At 49.5% G+C, this 23,240-nt stretch overlaps 6 protein-coding genes across 6 annotated transcripts; 3 read left to right on the top strand and 3 right to left on the bottom strand.

Moving 5' to 3' along the window:
- Positions 1 to 308: 308 nt before the first annotated feature.
- FOXG_14473 (uncharacterized protein) lies at positions 309 to 2,383 on the top strand (the record flags this gene model as incomplete). Its single annotated transcript, XM_018394529.1, has 6 exons — positions 309 to 1,065; positions 1,119 to 1,186; positions 1,251 to 1,312; positions 1,365 to 1,507; positions 1,565 to 1,770; positions 1,817 to 2,383. 6 exons carry the CDS (start codon positions 309 to 311, stop codon positions 2,381 to 2,383), a joined length of 1,803 nt encoding a protein of 600 aa, XP_018254717.1.
- Positions 2,384 to 3,678: 1,295 nt separating this feature from the next.
- On the bottom strand, positions 3,679 to 4,317 carry FOXG_14472 (uncharacterized protein; the record flags this gene model as incomplete). Its single annotated transcript, XM_018394528.1, has 2 exons — positions 3,679 to 3,901; positions 3,968 to 4,317. 2 exons carry the CDS (start codon positions 4,315 to 4,317, stop codon positions 3,679 to 3,681), a joined length of 573 nt encoding a protein of 190 aa, XP_018254716.1.
- Positions 4,318 to 5,498: 1,181 nt separating this feature from the next.
- On the bottom strand, positions 5,499 to 5,918 carry FOXG_21741 (uncharacterized protein; the record flags this gene model as incomplete). The annotated part of the gene is made up of 1 exon (XM_018402089.1): positions 5,499 to 5,918. One exon carries the CDS (start codon positions 5,916 to 5,918, stop codon positions 5,499 to 5,501), a length of 420 nt encoding a protein of 139 aa, XP_018254715.1.
- Positions 5,919 to 7,199: 1,281 nt separating this feature from the next.
- FOXG_14471 (uncharacterized protein) lies at positions 7,200 to 9,497 on the top strand (the record flags this gene model as incomplete). Its single annotated transcript, XM_018394527.1, has 5 exons — positions 7,200 to 7,710; positions 7,774 to 7,868; positions 8,755 to 8,859; positions 8,973 to 9,315; positions 9,370 to 9,497. The coding sequence occupies 5 exons, from the start codon at positions 7,200 to 7,202 to the stop codon at positions 9,495 to 9,497; spliced, it is 1,182 nt and encodes a 393-aa protein (XP_018254714.1).
- Positions 9,498 to 11,016: 1,519 nt separating this feature from the next.
- Positions 11,017 to 11,220, top strand: FOXG_21740 (uncharacterized protein; the record flags this gene model as incomplete). The annotated part of the gene is made up of 2 exons (XM_018402088.1): positions 11,017 to 11,040; positions 11,146 to 11,220. 2 exons carry the CDS (start codon positions 11,017 to 11,019, stop codon positions 11,218 to 11,220), a joined length of 99 nt encoding a protein of 32 aa, XP_018254713.1.
- A 7,963-nt stretch (positions 11,221 to 19,183) lies between these two features.
- On the bottom strand, positions 19,184 to 19,528 carry FOXG_14470 (uncharacterized protein; the record flags this gene model as incomplete). Its single annotated transcript, XM_018394526.1, has 2 exons — positions 19,184 to 19,290; positions 19,378 to 19,528. The coding sequence occupies 2 exons, from the start codon at positions 19,526 to 19,528 to the stop codon at positions 19,184 to 19,186; spliced, it is 258 nt and encodes an 85-aa protein (XP_018254712.1).
- Between the last annotated feature and the right edge of the window lie 3,712 nt (positions 19,529 to 23,240).

Here is a 23,240-nt window from a genome sequence, read left to right as displayed (position 1 = left end):
CATTTTTCCTCACGACTTACCCAGTGCAGGCACTTGATGAGGCAATGAGCAGAATCATGTTGCGCTAGAATACAGACGTTCTCTGCACCTTCAGCCCCGCATCTCCAGACGCAACGTCATCGATCGACAGCAGCCAACCCGCTAATTGGCTCAGGCAGGCCCTCCGTTTCATAGCCCGGATCGACATACTGGGGGGCATCTGTTGTGCTGGCTAAAGAGAGACTAGGCTTACTCTTGCGCTTCTACTGAGACTACCATTGTATATTTATCGCAACGACCCATCGGAATCGTTTTAGTTGTACACCACGATGGCGGCATCAGCAGCATCTCGCGAGTCCAAGCATGCGCCAAGCGACGCCTCGGGCTATCTGTTTCTGTATCAAGACGAGGGTGGCGGTTACGACGATGGCCAGAGAACGTCAGTGCCCGCTGTGGTCCCTCACAGACTGAACAGGGGGCTCCGAAATATGACTCTCCTTATCTCAACAGCTGCTATTATTTTCTTGGCCTCGAATATATACCTCGGCCTTCCTCCCTACGCCTTCTCCGACTCCGGCTCCGGCTCCGGCTCCGGCTCATGTCCGTGTCAACCATCCCGAGTGCCTCAGTATTTCCAGACCTCACCGGAGCTATGGCCCGGCGCTACTGCCACTGGCAAGCCAGCCTTTATGGCTCAGACTCGTGCCTTTGAACCTACAGCTGCAGCCACCTTTGTACCGAATGATCCATTACAGACCTCCATCCCCATTGAGGGTATGACGGAAGGCAACAAAAGCATTTTCAAAATGATGGGCCATTTGAGTCCTTACTCCCCATCTCCCGGCTTCGGCGTGGATGAGTACCCTATTCCCGAGGGTGCCGAAATCGTTCAGATTCAGATGCTATCACGCCATGGCGCACGATACCCAAATCCTGACTCCGATGTGGCAGAGCTTGGTGGGCGCATTGCCAATGCCTCAGGCAAGTTTAATACTAAGGGACCTCTGGGGTTTCTCATGGACTGGAAGTACGAACTTGGACAAGACATTCTAGTTCCCAAGGGGCGCCAAGAGCTTTTCGACTCTGGTGAGCAAACGTGATCGAAGAGCCTTGAGCTTTGCGCTAATTCTGTGCGGCAGGTGTTCTACATAGCTACATGTATGGCCGCTTGTACAACCCTCATAGCAAGCTTATTGTTAGAACTACGGTACGGCGCACTCTCAGCAGCTCATCTTAGTCCAAGGCATTTTTTTAAAGCTGACAGTAGATAGACTCGAGATCGAATGCTGAAATCGGCCGAGTACTGGGTGGCCGGCTTTTTCGGTCTGGAATGGTATGCTTATGATCGTGCAAGATGGAAGCACTTCAAGTATTGACTCTGATAGGACAAACAATGCCACTATCGAAGTAATTATAGAGGCTGCGGGCTTTAACAACTCACTTGCTGGAGACCTAAACTGCCCCAACACAGCCAAGGCCGATTACAAATCGCTGGTGGAAGCTTGGGTCGAGATATATCTTCAAAATGGTATGCTTCTAGCTTTGTTTCGATAAACAGGGACTGAGACTGATTTCATTTTTGCAGCGACCTCTCGGTTCAACAACATGACTGATGGATTCAAATGGATCCTGGCGGATGTTTATGCTGCCCAAAAGATGTGTCCATTGGAGACGGTTGCCTATGGGTTCAGTAGGTTCTGTGATCTATTTACTTACGGAGAATGGCAGAGCTTTAGCTACTCTATCGATCTCTCATTCTCTTCTGGCGCAGCGTTCCATAGTGCCACTGGCGTAAGTTATTTGCCCGCATACGTATGTGGTGCTAACTATGTTGTAGCGGGCCGTTGGCCTGGGCTACCAACAAGAGGTTATTGCACGCCTCAAGAATCACACACTAGGCTACTCTGGCTCTCAGATCAATACGACACTCGACGGCATGAAGGAGACCTTCCCCTTGAATCAGAGCCTTTACTTTGACTTCTCTCACGACAAGGACATTATATCCATCTTGACGGCATTTGGCTTCCGCCAGTTTGCAGAGAAGCTCCCCGCTGATAAATACCCTGGCGATCACGAATTTACCGTCTCACATATCACACCGTTCGGCGCTCGCCTAGATATCGAGATCATCAAGGCGCATAAGCCTATCTCGCCTGCGAGAGACCGCTACCTTGAGGGTAATGACACCAAGTATATCCACTTCGTTCTCAACCAGAGAACTATCCCTCTGGGTAAGAGTTTCCCCGAGTGCGATGTTAATCGCAAGGATGGTTGGTGTGAACTAGACACGTTCCTCAAAGTGCAGGAAGAAATGGCAGATAAAGCCAAGTTCGATTACGCCTGCTTTGGGGACTATCCATCATTATCATATGGCAAGGTAACAGACGGTGCTCCTCCGTCCTAATACATATACGACGCAAATGTGGTGTAAGAGAGATAAGTTGCTATAATACGCTACGTAAGGCCGTGACAGTGCCACTGGGGATAATTTTCCTATACATGGAAACGGAGATAGCGTCTTGGAAGGATATCAAGGTCACAAAATGAGGCTTGAAGGGATTTTGTGTTGCAGCATATAGGCGGATAGTAGACACGCTTAACAAATAGTATTAAGGTTTGAAAAATAAACGGACAACCTGATTCCTAACCACCTAATCTACGGTACTAGACTGCGGGTATGTTACGTACGTCCTCAAAGTCTTACACATCGCTTGTCCAAAGCCAGGTACATTTACCAAGCATTTAACAAGATCACGCAGTTGCGGGGGATATGTTCTTGCGCTATAAATTGACACACATTAGCTGAATGGTTGTATAAGTATGGTATATTTCTTTTTACTACGTATTACTTCGCTACCTGGTAACATACGGAATAGAGAACATCGTAAAGCCAGAATGACAACCCCAGCTATAAGAACGTTCTGTTATAAGCGCGGTGTAAGGACAGATAGCTGGTGTTGTTAGCTTGATTCTCAGTGCGTATCCTTCTTCTAGTCAGCTATCTACTAGTTATGACCATGACTGAACACGGCCTGAACCTGACATGCTAGTGACGTGGTCATGTGAAGTTTAATTGAGCAGGCAGAGCGAAGTGATATATTCCTCGCGAGGACAGGGAGTTCTACCATAGGCGAGAACTGGAACCGATTAGAAATCGATCACGAGTTAGAGAGGCTTCTTGGTCTGGAAGAGCGCTATGGTAATGATATCGACTAAGCAAAATCCAGAGTAAAGGAACTACTTAGAATGTGGACAAATGCACCGGATACAAGCGTCGATGATGGGCTTGGCACTGACCTGCCACTCACGCAAAGCGGCTCAAGGTTTTCGTCTTATTAAGGTCGCAAGCACCACTGTTCATGGAGACTTATTGCCTGACTTATAATTTTTAGTAATAATGGTTGCTTTTATGGAATCTTTCTCTCGTCATGTAGCTTATATTGCATGTACTTCGTTATAGATGAGGTTTCATGATGTGAGTAGCCATATAGCTATGTTTATTGCTAAGGAAACTAACTATTTTAGCATTACACCGACTTAATTTCGCGACGAGAAGCTGGACGCCTAGGCTTAATATACTTTCTAGTTACCTTTGTCTCATTTCGGCAAGTCATAGGATTCATACACCTCAAAATTAATCATCTTGCTAATACCTCGCTTTCCGTCTTTATCTTCAAGCTCGATCTCTGAGGCCGTCCTTTAAGATACGCCAGACTCAAGGATGCGCTCCTGTGAGCTTATCTGGCCAATGTTACTTCCACCTCCGTGGATCTCAATTATTTGATCGTTTGGCGCTACAGAATACAACCTCTTATTGGTAGTTGAGGTGAATTGTTTGGGCCCACTTCTGGATGTCTGACTTTGAGAAGAGGATGTATACGCCTGATCCGTAAACACCAATCTCGACGCGAGCATGTCAATGCTATGAGATGGAAGTTAGTAAGCGTATAGCAAGAGTATCTGTATGGCAGTAATAGGTTCAACTGACAACATGACGAAAGGGAAGAGGTATTCCATAGTGTAGGCAAATCGGTCAAGTTGGCTTGCTACGTTCGTCGCGCTCTGCGCGGTAGTCTGGAAGGAGTACGTGATAGCTCTCATGACGCCAATAACGGCGAGCAGAGCCAGACGAACCTTAGTGCTTCGCATTAAATATCGAAAGAGGCCCGCCTCAATGGCTGCTTTTAGGGACGTGGCTTTTGCGGAGGCGAAGACGGTTAACAGGAAGTATGCGCTGATGCACTCCACCACGGCGATTAAGACGAAGTAGCCGATATGAAGATTGTTGATGACTTCCTGATTTGAATCACCTCCGTCTATGATGGATCTAACCCTCATTATGGCGATCATTATTCTGAGGGCTGAAATTATGACTATAATGGTCCAAAATAAACTGGCCAAGACATGCCAGCGGCGGTTTCGTAGCACACGGCTCAAGATCACGTAGCTTTGGAATGAGAGCCCTGCTTCTTGGACCTTTTGTACACAATCCAACGTCAGCCAGAAATGCTCACATTTTGAATATTTGTGAAAAGCTGGTGATGCTGCAAACGAGGAAGCCAAAGAGAACGTTTCCGATTCCAATGGTGCTCAGGATGGACCAACTGAGCTCAAAGTACACGGGATCCGATGAGCTCAACATGGCGGCGTATGATGGAACCGGAGCAAGCCACACGGAAAAAACGACGAGACGATTCAAGAGCAAGGACAAGATGGGAATATTAAGTAATAACGTGGTTGATAAGCGAGTGTCCCAGACAAGCGAGTGTCCCAGTATACTGTGCACCTAGAAATAACCTACCCTATAGTACTTTTAAAGCTTAAATAAAATAGCTAAAAATCTGTAGAAAATATTTTTTATAATAGTATAGCTAATAGTATTAAATAGTATTTTTTAAAGATTTTTCGCCATTTTATTTTATATAGAAAACCTTAAAATACAGTGTATTTTACAGTGTAAATAAACTTTAAAGTTTATGGCTATATAGGATATTTTTTTAATATATAAGAAACTTAATATAGCTTATTTTAAGACTTACATATAAGCTATTAAAATTATAGCTATTTTAGGCTTAGTTTGGATTTTTAAAGAGTTTTTTTAAAATCTGAATTTAAGGTAGAAATAAGACTGGGACACTCACTTGCCTGGGACACTCGCTTATCAACCACGTTAGTGAGGTGGAGGCCTTAACACATCGACGTTATCCCCTCAACTGTCGCACTGAGCGTGCTTAAAGGGTTAAAGTAAATGTGGTGAGCAGCAGCAAATGTGTTGATTGATTGTTCTTAAGTTATCTCTTGTGCGGGGTATTCCATCCCGCAGAGTTACTTAAAAGCATATAGCTAGATTACTAATGCCTACCCTGCGACGTCAACTGTGCGAAGCCTCCCAAGCGGTCACTCACAAGGATCTAACCCAATAAGAACTATCTCTCCAGCGAGCGTATGAGGTTCTGTCTGAGTAGCCAGATAGGCCCAGGTAAGCTGAGTCTTGAAGGTCGCTAGGGACGACAAAATGTTCATCGTCGATTCCTTGGGCTTGGTTGCCCTCGGCATGATGCAGGGGGATCGGAGGGACGGGGGGGAAGAAGAACGTTTGGTGGCATCGGAGTCACTCGGTTTGTAACAACGGGAATGTAGGCGATCTGGATAATATTGGAGGCTCGAGTAAGGACGGTTGGAGCGATAGAATGAACAGTACATGCCGATGGGGGACGAGTTCCCCTCGAGGGGGCATCCTTCTCGGAGCCTTGCACAAGATCCACGTCTTCGACGTACATAGATATGGGAGTCTGTGACCTCTTAGGCCTGATATAGAACCTCCAGACTAGACATGTAGCGACAGCAAGCATAACGATGCCACCGACGATACCGCCAATAATGCCGCCAATGTTTAGGCCGCCGCCGCCTTTGTCAGATCCGGCCTCTTCATCTTGCATGCAGACGGATGTAGCACATTGGGTACAGTCGAGGGGAACGGTAAATTGGCAGCTCTCGCCGTCTGAGCACTTAGGACATTGGAGCTCTGTGCCATCGTTACAATAGATGCAGTTGTTACCTTGAGGGACCAGCTGAATTACTGTGGACAGTCTTCAGTGGCTGTCGATAGGCATGAGGATAAGGGGACTGTAATCACTCACTATGGCTTAACTAATCCAAGTCTCTAGCAACGAGGTATCGACGCCCGTCCATGTTAATGTCCCAAAAGTGAGATGCCGTCGAGAAATTGAGATAACATCGGCGCTCGAACTTTGGCAAGTGTCGATCACTTGGGCTGATAAGTCAAGCTTAAGTTTGGTGGGTTATCGGCGCAGGCTTGGCAATGGCTGGATTTTGGCAGCGATTTGCGATAGAATCCGACGGGCGAGGAAGAAAAACGAGAGACTGAACGGCTCGTTGAACAAGGATGAGGTAAGGAGCATCTATAGAATAAACTTGACTAGACCTGGGTTTTGGTTAGGTCCGAGATGTCTGCTGCTTCGCTGGGTGAGGTAAATTAGTCTGGTTACTGGAGTCAGCTGCCCCTTTTCTATAAAACGAACGGTAGTGGCCTTTCACAGGTTTCATGGAAGCTCATATCCAATTAAACATTTACCTACCCCGTACTATGTCCAAACGCATCCGTGCACGAGTCCGTGCACACGCCAGTGTCCCAAGCTCTGGTTTTTGGTATGCCAGAGGGTCTTGCCGGTCAGGCGTGTAAGGGTAGGAAAGGAATGCCTTCTTTATAGAACTTGTAAGATTCGCAGTTCAATGGTGGACGGATTGCCAGGTTTTTATATCGAGTTTCTGCCCTAAAGCCTTCCAATTTTCACATGTCAAGCTGCTTCAAGAACATATCAACAAAGCAAAGTTTATGCACAGTAAGCCATAATACGTTTTGCTGCAAGCCTACTGTACCAAGGGTAGACGGTACCATGCAGTACCCCTCCACCGGTAAGACCCCTTCACCGGTAAGCAAAAATGAAATTTCCCCATATAAAATGCTTTTATCAATTACTTATTCCTCGGTCAGTATTTAAGTTATATTTACATGCAGGAGTTGGTTCTGTTGAGAATCTGCCGTTCTTTAATACTATGGCATAACTTTGTAGGTTATGTAAGTGGCTTGGCCGTATTCCAACAATGTAAAATCGCTATGGATGACTTTCTTACGACTCTACTTTCTCAAGCCTTCATCGGACTTACATCTACCTTCAAGCCACAAAACCGGCTTTGAAATGCCCCGAGACTTCTATACTGAGAGTGAAATTGTTGAAACCATGCTGGATGTCACGGACAACGGCCTCTCCCAAGACCAATCTGCCCAGAAGCATGGCATGCCTCAGACCACTCTTTCAGACCATTTAAGATGTCTACCATCTAAGTCCGAGGTCACCCATCCCGCCCAGCTGTTATCAAAGACCCAAGAGATCGGATTAGTCAGCTGGGTACTCAGACAAGAGGCTCTTGGCTATGCTCCGTCTCACAATCAAGTTCGCGCCACCGTCGCTGCCCTTTTACGACAACAAGGTCGGGAAAAGCCTATCGGTGTACACTGGGTAGCCAGATTCGTAAAACGCCATCCAGCTACCAAGGCTAAGATAGGAAAGCGCCAGGAGGCATCGAGGTTCAATTCCTTTACTCCAATGGCCATCAATTGGTACTTCGATATCCGCGAAAGAGAGTATGGATGGATCAAGCCCGAGAACACAGTTACTGTCGGTGAAGGCGGTATCCTGGCGGGATTTGGTAAGGACTCGCCCTTTTTTACTATTGACTTACTATAAACTTACCGACAAACTGTGAATATAGGCTTAGACTCCTTGGTTATCGGTAGTAGCGATCCGAACAAAAAGGCCTTTCTCAAAGGCTCTCAGTCCCGCATTTGGACTAGCTTTATCGAAGCCGTGACTGCAGATGGCCGTCTTTTGCATACTTGCGCATTGTAAGGAGAGCTCTACCCACTCCCGATTGGTCAATTAGATCTTATTATCTGATAAGATTAAGATTGTGGATGCTGAATTCCTTTGACGAGTCGTCTAATTTCATTCATTCTGCTTAATATATTATGACCTCTCACGTGAGTTCATATGCTACCAAACATGCTGCCTGCTACTGCCTGCTACTGCCTGCTACTGCCTGCTACTGCCTGCTACTGCCTGCTACTGCCTGCTACTGCCTGCCTGCAGCCTACTTGGCACTGCATTGAATAGGTAGTTCGCTCCTTTTCATATATATGTACCTAGAAACCTTTGCAAGGAATTAACTTACTCCTCATCTCCTTCCCTGCCTGTTACTACCGGCATCATCCACACCAAGATATTATTTTGCAGTCCACCTTTATTACATATACCTCTAACCATGTCTTTCTCACAGCATTCATTATCTCCTACCGTCCCTACAACGCCTTCCATGTTGAACCTCTCCTTGCCGACGCCCAGTGTTGCTTCTAGTGCTCTTCCAAGTACTGCCTCGATCCCCTCCGAGAAACCTTGATTCTGGACCTTTTTTTCGATATGCAAGAGGTTCGGAGCCTGAATTCAGACCAAAGGAGAGATCTGATCGAAGTGGGAAGTCCTCAAATAAAAGCCTGCATTACTCTATCGCCTGTTGGGAACTTAAGCGTACGGAGAGGTTTCTCTCTGTATTTGCTAGTGGTACACTATGGGTTGAAGGCAGTGAGGCTTCATTATCCCAATGCCTTACCCTGATGGATGCTATCCTCACCTATTTTGAGGATCAGAAGGCTTATCCTACTTTGTCAAGATAATGCTTGACGCTAATGTTTTATAGGTGCTATATAAATCAGACCCAGAGAAGAATCTCCGCATGGTTCATTCTATTGAGATGGGCTGGTTTATCCTTGATAAATACTACGCCCTCATTGAGTCAACGCCAGTATACGCCGCCGCGATGCTTCTCGATCCCTCGAAGCGGAAGTATTACCTTCTTCAGAACTGGCCTGAAGAGTGGCGTCAGAGACTATCGATACTGCTTATTCGATCTGGCAGAAGGAATACGCGCTTCTCCCTCATGAATCACTCCCTGCCCCTGCTGCTGTTGCTGATATCGATACGTGCCATCCATCCTCGAGGAAGAGGGTAGAGAATGAATTAGACCAGCTGAAACGTCGTCTAAGAGTTCAACCTACTTTGCAAGAGGATGAAGATATGTTTATGGCGTTTATTGAAGATAAAACTATCGATATTGATGCTCTGAAGATAACTCCTCTTCAGTGGTGGTTAACTCCAGAGCAACGCCGGCGCTATCCTCGTCTCCACCGTATGGCCATCAATATCCTCTCAATCGCACCCTCCTCTGCTGAACTAGAACAACAATCCTCGGGAGCACGCCGTACGTAGAGCTAGGATAGGCTTAGGTTATCGCCAGAGAACCTCCAGAGGTTAGAGTGCATGGGCAACTGGTTTGCGAGGAAGTTCATCTCTTCGGAGGAGCAGCTCGCGATGATAGTAGAGGCTGTGGAGATGGATGATGAAATGAACATTGTTTTTGATGAGGAGGGTTGGGATGCATAATATAAAGTGGCTTACGAAGAATTGAGCATATATGCGGCATCTGCCCTCCCTACCTACCTTATAGTCTATCCACCAATCTACCCACTACTCTCTACCCACTCTACCCGGGTAGGGTAGAGGAGACCACTTCTCTACCCGGGTAGGGTAAAGAAGTGGGTAGAACTCCCTCTACTCTACAATGCCCAAGTATGATTGAGCGTGTGCCCATAGCATCGCATCTGGCGAGCCTTTATATCAACAGGCCTCATCGATGGATCGAGCTGCTGGTACATGTGGTATAGACAAGTATCATTTGCCGCCATGTTATCAGAGATGGCACAGCCAACTCGCCCCTCAATCTCCCATTCGTGGACGATGTCGACAAGAGAACCGGCAAGATTCTCGCCACTATGAGCACCAGATTGACGGCGCAAAGCCAGAAGACGGGACTGCCGATGCCCCAGTTGATCGATAAAGTGCGCAAATACAGCCATGATTGCAAAGCGATTCGGTGACGTCCAGAGATCGAAGCTAATATGCACCGCTGTCAACGCGTTACAGAGCTCTGCCTTGATATCTCGATTCGCTTCAAAGAGCCGGTGTATCTCTCTAGCGATAGAGCTACCACTCCACGCCATCTGGACCACTAAATCGCTGTCGAAATGGTTGATGATCTTCCGAAGGAAACTGTGCTCGAAGATGGTGAATGGCACATCGCTATCAATGACGAACCCAACGCTTAGTTCTTGTATGGCTTTTATTTTCGCTTTTAGTATGACGCTCTGTTCAAGCCGACGCCTTTTGGGTGTTGCACCAGAATAAATATCAATGGCACTTTCATCACCAGGACTTGGCTCACTAGACTGGCTGGCTGGGTGATCCGGTGAGCTCTATGCAGGTCGGTCAGCTGCTGGGTATCTTGTGAACAATATTGAACGGGACAGGTACATGCTTTCGGAGATGATCTGCTGCGGAAGACGCGGCTTGCACCGAGAACTCCGCTGCGCCTTTCATGTCACATCGATTGCAGCACCAGAAATGACCTATCGGTTGATCTTGATAGTTCAGTTCGACAAGGTCCCGTGCGACCTAATCCAGCTCTTTCTTCCCTTTGCACCTTTTCGAGCCAGCGAATCTTCTTGGACGAAGCGACGGTTTTTCCAGGTAATCTTGGGCAGATCTTCAATAGTCGGGTTAGGAGGTAAAGCTGCAACGACTGCCTTTTCCAACTGCTTGGCAACCGTCTTCGGCTGAGACAATCGTGAGAAGACGGAAGAGGGAGGTGTGGGGCTACGCGTTAGAACACGATAGTAAATACTTGATTTTGGGGCTGACCCACAGCTATGAGAAAGTAGACCTTATGTTATGTTATGTTATGTTATGTATATTTTTCGTCCGGGGGGCCGTCGGCCCCAAAAGTCTCCTAATGGAGCACAGGACGTGCTGAGCTAGAGAAATCGGAATCTATCTACACACTAATTACAGAAATGTTATTGGTCATAAAGGATTAGTCATTCGTGACGCGAGATTAGTCTCCCCCATGGCGTCCCATTTCTGCAAACGCGTCAGTGAACCGCACTCCATCCAGCATATCATCGGCACAAATGGCGCATCCTATCGAGCCTGTTACCCGTCAGCGGGATGACAAGGCGTAGCTGACATATCGCAGCCGCTTTTGGAGCCTGAAGTCAGGGAGGCTGAGATCAGCCTGTGCGTATGGCAGTCTGAGGCTGCCTTCAAGTAGTCCCGGCCAGACGAGGGGCGCTGCAACGCCCTTCATCTGGCCGTGAGCATATGTAAGAGAAAGAAAGGAAGGTGACAAAAGAAACACGTGGAAGATAAAGAAGGAAAGAGAGTTGCGAGTGCTTCTCTCGTTGTCGTCGCCTAATAGCGAGGGCAAATCTTTCCAAAGAACTCACTGTCCTTGGACAGATCGAGAAACTTGGTAAAGTCTTTCCCTATTGCTAGATTGACTGCTGCATTCGGCGAGGGTGCTAGCCTCAACCGATGGCGCGGCGGTACCTTTCTGCAGTAGAAGATGTGATCCGGTGCTTTGCGTCGGCCGCATGAGCAGACCAGGCGTGCGTCGTCGTGGTCGAATCTCTCATGATACGTGGCGAAATTCCCCATGGAGGGACCTCGCTGCCAGCAGATGGTGCAAGGCTGAACGCGGGAGCGAGAGCTCCGGCGGGCAGCCTGTGGTCGCCTTGAGGTTGAGTCTCTTGTACTGCTCGGGAGCGGAGGTGGACCACCACGCCTCGAATGCTTCTTTCAGTTTTTGTCTTGCGATCCTTCGCAAATAAGCCAGCGTTGGTTGAGCATCTTCGGGCTCGGGGAGTGACGACGCTGCTTTTGCCAGTTTATCGGCCTGTTCGTTGCCGGGAATGTCGGTGTGTCCTGGCACCCAAAGGACCTGGACGGCTCCATGCGATGTTGCCAGAGCCTGGAATTCGAGAAAGACGTCTTGGGAGGAGTCGGAGGGTGTACCTCTCAGGCAAGTGGCGGCCGCGAGGTTATCTAGGCAAATGGAGATGTTCTGTGTTGCTGCATCTCGCAGGTTTAGAGCAGCCTTCAGGCCCTCCAATGCCCCGGTAGCTTCAGCGTCGAAGACCTCAGCAGGTCCAAGGCGACCCGATCCGTCAAAGATTGGGACATTGTTCCGGTGAATGGTAAAGCCGTAGCTGGCCACCCCTTCTGAGGACAAGGAGCCATCGGAGTACACAACCAAGGTGAGCGAGTCGAGAGACCCGACCCAGCGGAGGAAGGCGTCGGCCGATTTCTCTTTCGATGCTATCTGGAGCGGAGGTATCTGTTCTTTATGGAAGTATCGCTGAACGAGTTTAGGCCGCGTACAGGATGCCAAGAGTTCGTCTGTGCGTCGAAGACGTGTCCTGAAGACGCTTTCTGTCTGTATTTGATATCTTCGCTTGATGAGGTTATGGTAAGTAGGTTGGTGAGGCCGGCGTGGCGGGCGCGTTCGGCCCGCCAGAGGGTGAGCTTCATCCAACGATTTGAGTCGTGCGGAGAATCTAAGTCGCCTTGCTTCGAGCAGTTGATCGACTGGTGGTATACCGCTTTCTCTTTGTAGGATGGCGATAGGTGTCGTCTTCCAGACAGGTAGTATGGCTCTCATCGCCTGGTTCATGGCCTTGGTCATTATTTGTACGAGGTGCTGATTGCTAGATGGTAGGTCCTTCGTGGGCTGGTTCCAACGTGGCCTGGACCTGCCCGGGTACCATGCCTCCGAGCCGTGAAGCAGTACTGGCTCGACACATGCTCTGACGGCACTTCGAACGGCGCTCGGTAGAGGGCCGTGTATCGTGTTAGTGAGGCCCCGTAGATGGTAGGCCACTGCCTTCGCTTTAGCCGCCCACTTCTCGACATGAACTCGGAACGATAGTCTGCTGTCCAGCCAGATGCCAAGCCAGCGCAGAGCTGATTCGGGGTGCTTCTCTACATCGTCGTGGCGTACTGCTGGAGCAGTACTGAGCTTGCTACGGGAGAAGTGCATCACTTCGGTCTTCTTCGTGTCAAAGGAAACGCCGTTCGCTGCGCCCCATCGCACCATCTCGGCGATGGAGCTAGATGCCATAGCAGTAGTCTCGTCTACTGTGTCGCCTACGGACAGGATGGCCGTGTCATCTGCATAGCCGAAACGACCTCGCGGGTTGCCCAGTCGGTAAATAGGCTCAGTGTAGAGCAGAAAGAGTATCGGCGATGCCGGCGACCCCTGAGGGAGGCCGCACTGAAGGGGAGAAGAGGGCGTGACTGTGTCTTGGTACCTGACACGCGCCGACCGGTCGCCCATGAAGGAGCCGGCCCAGCGAGCCAGATGATTAGGCCAGCCTTGCTCACGAAGACGCAGGACGAGCCTGTTGCGCATGACAGTGTCGAAAGCACCTTGGACGTCCATTGTGACTAGAGTCGCTACCTTCTTGTGTGCAAACGCTTCTTCAATATCATGGACCAGAGCAGTTACCAAGTCTGTTGCCGACCTCTTGGGGAGCGCCCCAGCTTGCTGCGGATGAAGGACGCTGTAGTGAACGGCTGCCCAGGCTAGGCGGCGCGCGATCAGTCGTTCTAGTCCCTTACCAAGACAGGAGAGCAGTGAGATGGGTCGCCATGCTCGCGGCTCTGTGAGGTCTCTGCGTCCCGGTTTCGCGATCATGACCACCTCCGCCTCCTTGAATGGTTTTGGATGATGGCCTATGGTAAGGCATCTTTCGAAGAGACGACGGACGTGTGTACCGATGGTATGCCATACTGCTTCACGAAGTTTGACTGTGATGTTGTCTGACCCTGGGGATGTATTGCCTGTGTGACAAGTCGCATATTGCGCCTCCTCCAGAGAGATTTCGGGAGAGAATGGGATCGATCTAGGTGGGAATACTGGCGTCCATGCGTTTGCGATGTCGTCCTCCGCAGTTCTTCGTTCAAGCGTGGCCTGTCGGAGTGCGTTGGCTTTATCCATCTGGCTTTCGTACACGACGTTATCGACCTGTAGAGGTGGCGGCTGGAAGGCTCCTGGGGACTTTAGCCACCGGACAGCTTTGAAAACATCGCTACTGCTGGAGAAGCCATCGATGAGGTTACGCCAATAGCGCCTCTTGGCCCGACGGACCACACGATGAAAGCCTCTTTTGGCGATCTGAACATCCTGGTTGAAGCCGAGCAGGTAGCTTCTTCTGATGGCTCGAAAAGCAGCCGCGGCGTTGGCGCACTCCTCCGTCCACCAGGGAGCCGGACGTCCGCCTTTCCGTGCGGGCCTCCCAGACGCTTTTGCTGCTGATGTTAGTAGACTCACAAGTGAAGAGGCAAGCTCGTCCAGCTCCTCGGGGGTCGAATCTGTCAGGGGTATTCCTGTAGCGCCAAGCTCTACGATCTCGACGAATCGTTTGAGCTCGTCTTCCGTCGTCACTCGAATCTTGCCTGGCTGCATCGGAGTCGATCTGACGTCTGGGAAAGTCAGGCTGAGCGTGAAGTGGTCAGAGCTGGTGGCGAGATGGTCCTCGACGATAGCTTCAGCAAGTGGTAGGTTAGTAAAGGCAAGATCGATTGTGTTGCCGTACGGGTTTGTTGGGATGTCCAAAGTGTTGAGAAGGCTGAGGTCATTCTCAGACACCCATCCTGCTATCTCTTGGCCCCGGTTCGTAGTTTGGCCTGTTTGCCAGCTACGATGTCTGGCATTGAAATCGCCAGCTACGAGGCACCGTTCCGGGACAGACCATTGAAATAGCGTGTCTAGGGCGTCCCTCTCGTCGTTCTGACGATAGAAGTTGACGATCGTCAGGTCGTTGATTGTGAGCCAAAGGATATCACGAGTCTGAAAAGGCCGAATCTGGTCAGCAAGAAGTCTTGGGTCTCGTCGGACATATGTCATCACTCTAGGCCGAGTGTCGTTGCTGTTCCACATGTCGACCGGCGTAAATGTGTCGTATGCAGGGTGAGTCTTAGTTAAAGTGCGGGTCTCTGTGTGAGCCGTCCACGGCTCTTGCAAGAGCACAACGTCATATCGTTCCGAGTCGGCCAGCGCCAGGGCGCAGTCGTGGGCCGGAGGGATCTTGCCGACGTTGGCCTGGAAGATCCTGAGCGGCTTCCTGTCGTTCTTTCGTGTTTGAGAATATCTATTCCTGGCCATGCGAGCGATTAATGAGAACTATTCGGCGCTTTCGCGGTGAGCCTGGTCTGGGCTGTTCGGGTTCTTCCTCTGCTTCATAGCCAGCATGAGGGGTCGTGGCCACCATGATGCACGAAGGTGCTCCTGATACAGCTGGGCTTGGAGCACGAGCGTTCTGTCGTTCTTGTGATGTGACATCCTCGTTTTGTCGCTCAGCCATGCCCTGCTGGGCTTCCTGATGCGATCCCGACTGTGATTCTTGGTGTCGTTGTCGGTATGTCTCCGCACCAACGGCCCTGATATGTTTTCGTTGCTCTTTAGTCAGTCGGCGGAGCACGCCGTGCACTGTCTTTGGCCGAGCTGGGCACCTACGAAAGTTGGCCTGGTGGGGGCCCAAGCAGTTGACGCATTGTTCTGGTGCGATGCAATCGTCTACGAGGTGGCCAGTCTCACCACAGCGTCGGCAAATTGGCTGTCTGTGACAGTTGCGGGCAAAATGGTGGCCCCAGCACTTCTCACATTGTCTAGGTCGGTCGGTTTTGTCAACAAGTCTAGCTGCGCTACTGCCGAAAAGAGACCAGAATCTTTTTGTGGGCTTCAGAAAGGACACAAGTAGGGCCTTGGTCAAGGGGTTATCCGAGAATTGTCTTCCGGTACGTACGTCAATGGGCTTGAGCCCCGTCTGGATTTCTATCTCGTCGCTGACGACGCTGTCACTATCCACCTCATTTCCGTAAAAGTCAGACAGTCTTGTAGGAACGTCTGAGACCACATAGGTGAACCATTCCTTGTTCGTTTCTACTGCTGTAGCTCCCAGTTCAGCGGCCCACTCAGCTTGCTTTTCTACCAGAAAGTCGCGTGTTGCCGAGTCGGCAGCCAGAACGGCCCATCCTGATCTGACCTGGAACACCTGCCGGATCTTGTCTGAGACAGCGCCGAGCTTCTCCCGAATCAGAGTCCGGATGGCATAGCTACTGTGGGCCCTGGCCGGAGCTCCGGCTTCTAGACGGATAAAGACGCGGAGGTCTTGTCGGGGTGGGGCGATGGTCGTCTGTTGCCCTTGGCGATGAGGTGGATCTGTTTGTCGGCTATTATGTTGTTGTTGTTGTCTGTAGGTCAGACGGTCATGGCCAGTGGGAGGCGCGGCAGCGGCCACGCTGCTGTATGTAGGCTTGGGGGTCACAGGTCCGGAGCAGGAGAGCTCTCGTTTCCAAAAACCGAGGAAATCATTGGCAAAATGCTGAGCGAAGCGTCGTTGCGGTCCGGTGACGAATTGCTGGGCCGCTTCTTCAAACTTAGTACAGAAGGCCCGGAACACCATCAGCTTGGTGTTGTACTCTTCCGCGTGTTCTCGCGCGAGATCGTTGGCTGATTCAACGATAGAGATTGGTCGTTGTTCAAAAGTGGATACGGGACTGGCACGCTCAGCTCCTTCAGTAGCTGTGGTGGTGGCGGCGGCGTTGAGTGGTGAGGATGGTGTCTGAGCCATTCGGCCGGGAGCAGGTGAAACACCAATAGTGCCGTTGACGACTACCGGACTGTTCTGTAAGAGGGCTGCACGGGCTCCCCGGTTCAGGTTGATGGGAGTGTGGATCCCCAGATCGAAGGGATCCAAGGCAGCGGGCGGGATCGTCGAAGACGAAGCCATCGCCGCGGCTTGCGACTGCGCAAAGCGCAGATTGGGATGTTTGTTGTGCACTTGTTAAGGATTTACGTGTAGACAGGGCCACTTTCTTAACATTTATATGCCAAGAAAGTGTGATGACAAAGGAAGGTGCTGTCGGCCAAATAGAAGCTCCTTGTGAGAAAGTAGACCTCCATCTGTGACTATCTGGTGTAGGGTAGTGGTCCGGGAAGATCTGAATTTTCGCCTCGATAGACGATTGCATGATGCATTTGCCATATATCAATTATTTCAACTTACGAAATGCATGAATTGATTTGATTGAAAGGAAGAATTCGGCAATTTGATTGATTTGATTGGGGTGATTGATTGATTGAGTTGACATATGATGGAATACTATCAATATCCACATCTTAGCCACCAGCAGATCGGATCAACTTAGCCACACTGTCTCAACACTTCTTGCAGGCTGGGAGCTGGCGTCGCTAAAGAAGCCACTGCAAGTGTTGAGGAAGATAACATGTCAACGTCGTTCGTGGAGGGCGATGTAGACTCCATTCCTTCTGGTTCAGAGCGTCCAGCTGGATCACGGTCGCGGAAGAACGCGATCATGGAGCGCGTCGGCACTGATCTAATAGGGAAAAAAAGCCCAAGGTGGTGAACTAAGCTATATTAAGGTTAGTGTGACGGGAAGGGTGAGTCGCAAGGAGCCCCCGGACAAAAAATATACATAGATACATAAATAGTAGGCGTCTAAACGATTACAACCGAGTAGGATAATCAAATCAAATCAAATCAAATCACATAAATAGTAGGCCCAAGCATCCTAGGTGGCAGAAGCCCAATTCTCAAAGCCTTGAATGTGGCAACCATCATCAGACATTACCCCTGAATGCCTTATTACACCGGCTGTGGAACAACCAGTGAACCGGATGATTCTTTGCCAATTGCCAATGCTCGTGATTGGTTCGACTATGGCCCAGTCTCCAACGTGGAATGCAATCAGGGATATCGGAATGTCATTATGACGATTAACGAGCTGAAATTTGAGACCGATCTTGCGTGGGCCGGGAACATCAACCCCAGACGTGAGCTGGAACCATCTGCACGGCTACTCGGCCAAGAAAGGGATGAACAGGGATACAGCACAGTATCAATAGGCTACCCTAATCGAGAGGTTTTCTCCTCCAGTCTGCTATGGAGAAATGTCAATCCTTGAGGCAACTAAGCGTTGACCACAAAGGCTGCACGGGCCGTACCGTTCGTTATCGCATCAAAAGCAATCTGGCGTCCAGGAATGCTGCAACCTTGTTACAATAGCCACAACGCCGCAGTTTGGGGGTGCATTTCTGTGATATAACGAGCGTATTGAGCATGGCCGAGAAAGCTACGGAGCCACATACGGCACTGGAGATGCACCTCTGCTGATATGGTTGAGACACGTCTGGTCTATTGCTGGTATGAGATACTTACAGGGACATGAAGATAAGGCGCTGGGCACAATGACTGAAAGCCGGTATGCAGATGGTGGTTTAAACCGAAGTTCAGAGGCTGTACGTCTAAATGATAACAGAAATAGCACGGAAGTTAGATTGAGATTCTAGTTGGCTTCTGACGAACGAGGTGGTTTCGGGCGAGTGCGGTGTTTGTCGCGACGCAAGGGAGAAGAGCACTGATCTGGCGCGGAAAGTGACCCAGGCGTCCAAGAAATAATAGAGAGGAAGGCGCGGCGGCGGTGTTTGTGACGCTGATGATGAGGGTCATACGGCAGCTTGGGTTCAATTCAGAGGAGTAAAGAAGAGAGCAGACACGAAAAATGACAATGATGACGAGTCGGTTAGTTTATTGGTTCTCGAAGTTGGCCATGGCTGACGTCTCGCGACGTTTAGATTTTTATCTATCATGGCTTGAGAAAGGGCCCTACACTTCTCGAAGCATGGTACTTCGTTTATGGACTTGGTCCAAAAGATCCATTTATCTCTTTAGGTGGCACAAAACTGCAGCAGGTCACTCGCCCCGGCAAGTCATATACGTGTTGAGACGGTACGACGAAGATGGACCGATCTGCTGGTGGCTAGGATGTGGATACTATATAAGGAGCTGTGCTCCTCTCGGACATATACAACTTAGAACAACAACCACAATCAACCCATTTTTGTTTTATCAGTCGCCAAAGCCGCCTCCAAGTACTTTCTGTGTGCAGCCCACTCGGCAACTTTCATCCTCGCTTTCAAGGAAAATGGAAACGACACAAGCCGTACGATTAAGCTGACCATCAGCATCTAATTCGAGGTCGCCACCCTTTTCTTATGATTCCTTCCCAAGTTCAAAACTGTCCGTTCTCAGGCTGCACTCTCGACCGGGCCTACCTTGCCCTCTGCCGTCTCCCTCTTATCGGTCCTGTCCATTTGTCGTGAGCCTCTTTTCAATTTGAAGGAGTAGTCCCCAGATGGTGGACGGGCAAGCTCACCTGGTGCTGACAGTCACCGTCGACTGAACCCTTGCCACGTTACGCTGATGAACCACGGCATGTGCTTTACCGATCACCGTCATGACTTCGTCCCAGCTGCCTTCTAGATATGCAAGTGGACAGTACGCCCTTTCGTCAGCCTCGCAAAATTTGGTTTCCATCCCCAGAGCACGCAATCAGCAAGACTCACCGAGCATGGTGCCAGTGGAGTGCATTGTGTGCTTTAGCCCACTAGACTTGAGGTATCGCTGCACCTCTGCGAGCTCGGCGGCGATCGACGGGTTGCCTGTCCCGATCTGTATTCTATAATCAGCGCCGATTTCATCCTCACGGCAGGGCATGACGGGCGCTGGCCCTCAAGAATTAGAGTGGCCCGTACAGGAACAAGAGCAAAATCGGCGCAACACGATGGCGGCGTAGAGAGCAAACTATAGTCCATGTCGGCAGCCTCAGACGCGGATTAGTTTGGATGAATTGACTTAGGTCTCAAAACAAGGCTCATTCACCGACAAGTGATGGAACTGCACGTTGTGATCTTTGAATTAATATTAGCGGAAAGACATGTTACCCGGGGAAACACGAGCTTTTAAACTTTCGGCTGAAGCTGAGTGTAGCATGTGAACCATCTGCAATCTACCCCGCGATCGGGAAGTGAACGTCAGGGTGAAGTGGTCGATGATCCGAGCACACACATCGGTGATGCCAACGTGACGCAAGCCCAAGAGAGGTTTGCAACGTCCTCTGATCAGGACCAGGTCGCCGCATTGCCCTGATTTGCTGTATCTCACCGGCTAAACTACTAACAAGGTTGCAATCAACGCGATGTAAGCCATGGCGGAGGGCTTGGGACAGAATTCTTTTGGGTCGTCTCCTGCTGCTTGCTATTTTGCTCTATGAGCGCTTCCAACCATTTCAGTGATCCTGGGGGCTCCTCGTTCAGTTGTACGTAATCTTCCATCATACGTCGACCCTACTGAGCTGGACTGAGTGAATAACGGTTCTGCACCTTGACATAGCGTTGTGTTGCTATTTCCAAACGGTAGGAATATCTTGACTTTCTTGAACCCTAACCCTCTGTCGCGTCTAACACATAACCCAGGCCCGGAGGTTTCAACCAACCAATGACTCGGCCCAGCTGGAACCGATATTGCAGGAACGCACAGGAGAGCCAAACCGGGTTCTTCGTAGACGAAGCCATCGCCGCCGCTTGCGACTGCGCGGAGCGCAGGTTAGAGTGTTTGGTGTGCACTTGTTAAGGATTTAGGTGTAGACACGACCATTTTTTTAAACTCTTGGATGGCAATAAAGTGAGACGACAAAGGAAGATGTTCGTCGAAATATTTATTTTATGTATATTTTGCGTCCGGGGGTTCATCGGCCCTAAAAAGTCTCCTACTGGGGCATTCGTTGGACATGATTAGGAGTCTTACTATACTACAGGGTAACGGATACCAACGTACTATTTATGGCAAGATGATTGCCATTCCAGGTTTTGACCTTTAAACTGAAACGATAGGTACATTAATACCGTCACCTCTGCAGTCAGTCTATGTCGATTTCAGTCCCCCAGCATGATATGACCTTGATTCTGAGACGGTGATCGATAAAATCTAAGCGGAATCATTTGATAAACCAATTATTGGTGTTGTCTTAAGACTAAATCATATAGTGGCAACCTCGATAGCAATGTATGTATTAATACAGCCCCTGTAACTTTCTCTTAAACCAAGATCCTCGCCCAATTGTTAGACATGCATATACCAGAACAGCCACCAGTGTTAACGGAATTGTCACGACCCAGAATATCCAAAACTTGTCCGAGACCGTCCATCCATTCTCGTTGTAATCAAAAAAGCTAGTACTCAGAATAGCCTATGTAACTATCCGTAAGCATTTCTAGACTTGACACGCTAGATATGAGCCCACGTACCGAGGCAAATGTTGCGGGTAAGAAGACCATCGTCATAACAGAGATAGTTGTCATAGCCTGCCTATCCTCACGTGTTACAAGGTTGAAAGCCTATTTTTTGTTAGTGCAATTCCTCTCCTACAATACAATTTATTACGCCCGGCGGCCTGTTCTGACCGAAAGGGCACTAGTCGCTAATGCTTACATACAACGCCTGCTTTTCGTCCTCGTTTCCCCAAGCCCATGCTGTGCCTCCTCTCCTACATCTAGGATATCGGTCGGGGTTAGTTTATTACTAGGTTTATCTCGTTCTTGGTACGCTGTCTAGAGTTGAATAATCGTTGCGGGAAGTTCCGGGGCTGGTACGAAGCTTGGTTAATGGTCAGCGATGAACAAGTCAGGAATCGCAGTTCTACGGAGTAGGCCGTCAGCCATATTTCAGCTTCGGAATTTGCCACACACCATTTGCGCGCTAGTTGTATAATTGCTTGGGCACCATTGGTGAGGTTAGTCGGGAACACAGAATCTAAACGGACTGAGCGGGCGCCCGACATTACTAACACCTGTCGAGTGAAAACATACATAACTTCCATATAACTATGGAAAGCTCAAACTTGACTGGCGTCGTTCAGAAGAAGCATTACCCCTGCAAGGCGATTTCTCATTAGGGAGGAAACAACTTAGTGGGGCGTCCGAGCGTCAGTATGAATGAATGAATGAATGAATGAGTGTATTACGCCCGGGAGGATACGCCTCATAAGGCCTACAGCGTTGAACTTCGTGACATACTTTTCCGGACTTATGGTCCTAAGACCCGCAAACCTTCATCTGCGCCGACCCTTACGGCTTGCCACTCTCCTCAGGCTCGCTTGTCCCTGCGACAGACCTGATTGAAGGCCAACTTCTCCAAGTGTTCAGCGTCCCATCTTCAGCGGCTGAAGCTTGGTCTGTCTATCAGAGGCTGTACTATGTCAGTTCTTATTATCTTGTTTGGTTTGTTAGTATGTTTTTTATGTCTGTGTAGCATCCAAACGGCCTGTGCTTATCGCAAACTTGATCGCTGCTCGCACTGCTGTCAAGTTCGGGCTCCACCTGTGCCTGTCCTCTGCTGTCTTGCCTCCCAGGAAGAATGAAAGATTACCCATCATTTCCCGGTTAACAATTCGCATGTGTTCTCGTTGCTCGTCCCACCGTGGACATCGGAAGAGGAAATGGTCGATCGTTTCTTCTTCCTGGCCACAGTCGCATGTGTCCGTCTCTACTGCGCCTATCCTGTGCAGATACCTGTTGACTCGTGCCATTCCCGTTCGTAGTTGCACCAGGATGTCAGATTCGCGTCTCTTTAGGGCGTCATATAGTATGCGCGTGTGCTTGCCGGGCAGCGCCTTGTCGAGCCGTTTCGAATAGCCGCCTACGCCCTCTGGTAGCACCATGAGGCAGTGCTGGATAGCCACGCGTGTTGTTTCATACTGTTTCATATGAAACTGAAACAGTCCCTGGACCCGGATCCGTATGAAACAGTAACTCCCCCAGTTTCATATGTTTCAGTCGGTTTCATATGTTTCATATACGCCCGATGAGTCCCAAATATCTTAGTACTTAACCAAGAAAATTTCGCAAACCAAATGCCTTCAACGCAGTTAGAAACTTGCTAATAGTAAATATGTGTCGCATATCACCACTAGGTTCGTGCGACTGGATATAAAACGCGGCCCGTACTTTAGAGTCGTGTCTCCGGTTTCACATCCGGCTTGTCGCATCAAGGACTCCAATCCTAACGACATGAGCTTAAATAGCTATGCCCGAACACATGGCTGTTCAATTTCATTTGTTCTTTTGTTAATTCTTATCAGTTGACTGGTGCCATCACTGAATCCTGTGGAATTAATTGTCCGACAACATGTCATCAGCTTCGCCCGCTCCCTTGTTATCGGAGCCTTCTGATGAGCTCTTGGGGTCTGCTTCTCCTGGTTCTCCCGTTCCCGCGAAGCACACATTGGATCACTCTCTCTCTGATCGGGCTGGCAAGCGCGCCAAAGGCCGTACGAACAAAAGCACTTGGAACGAGGCGCGTGGCCCTTATGAAGAGAGAGGGGAGAAAGCTCGCGATACCTCATACCACGAAATTTGGTACTGCAAGCACT

Source organism: Fusarium oxysporum, chromosome 15, assembly GCF_000149955.1.
Source record: "Fusarium oxysporum f. sp. lycopersici 4287 chromosome 15, whole genome shotgun sequence".
Taxonomy (NCBI): domain Eukaryota; kingdom Fungi; phylum Ascomycota; class Sordariomycetes; order Hypocreales; family Nectriaceae; genus Fusarium; species Fusarium oxysporum.
The sequence above is the reverse complement of the archived record's forward strand: the minus strand, read 5'-3'. Positions and strand labels throughout refer to the sequence as shown.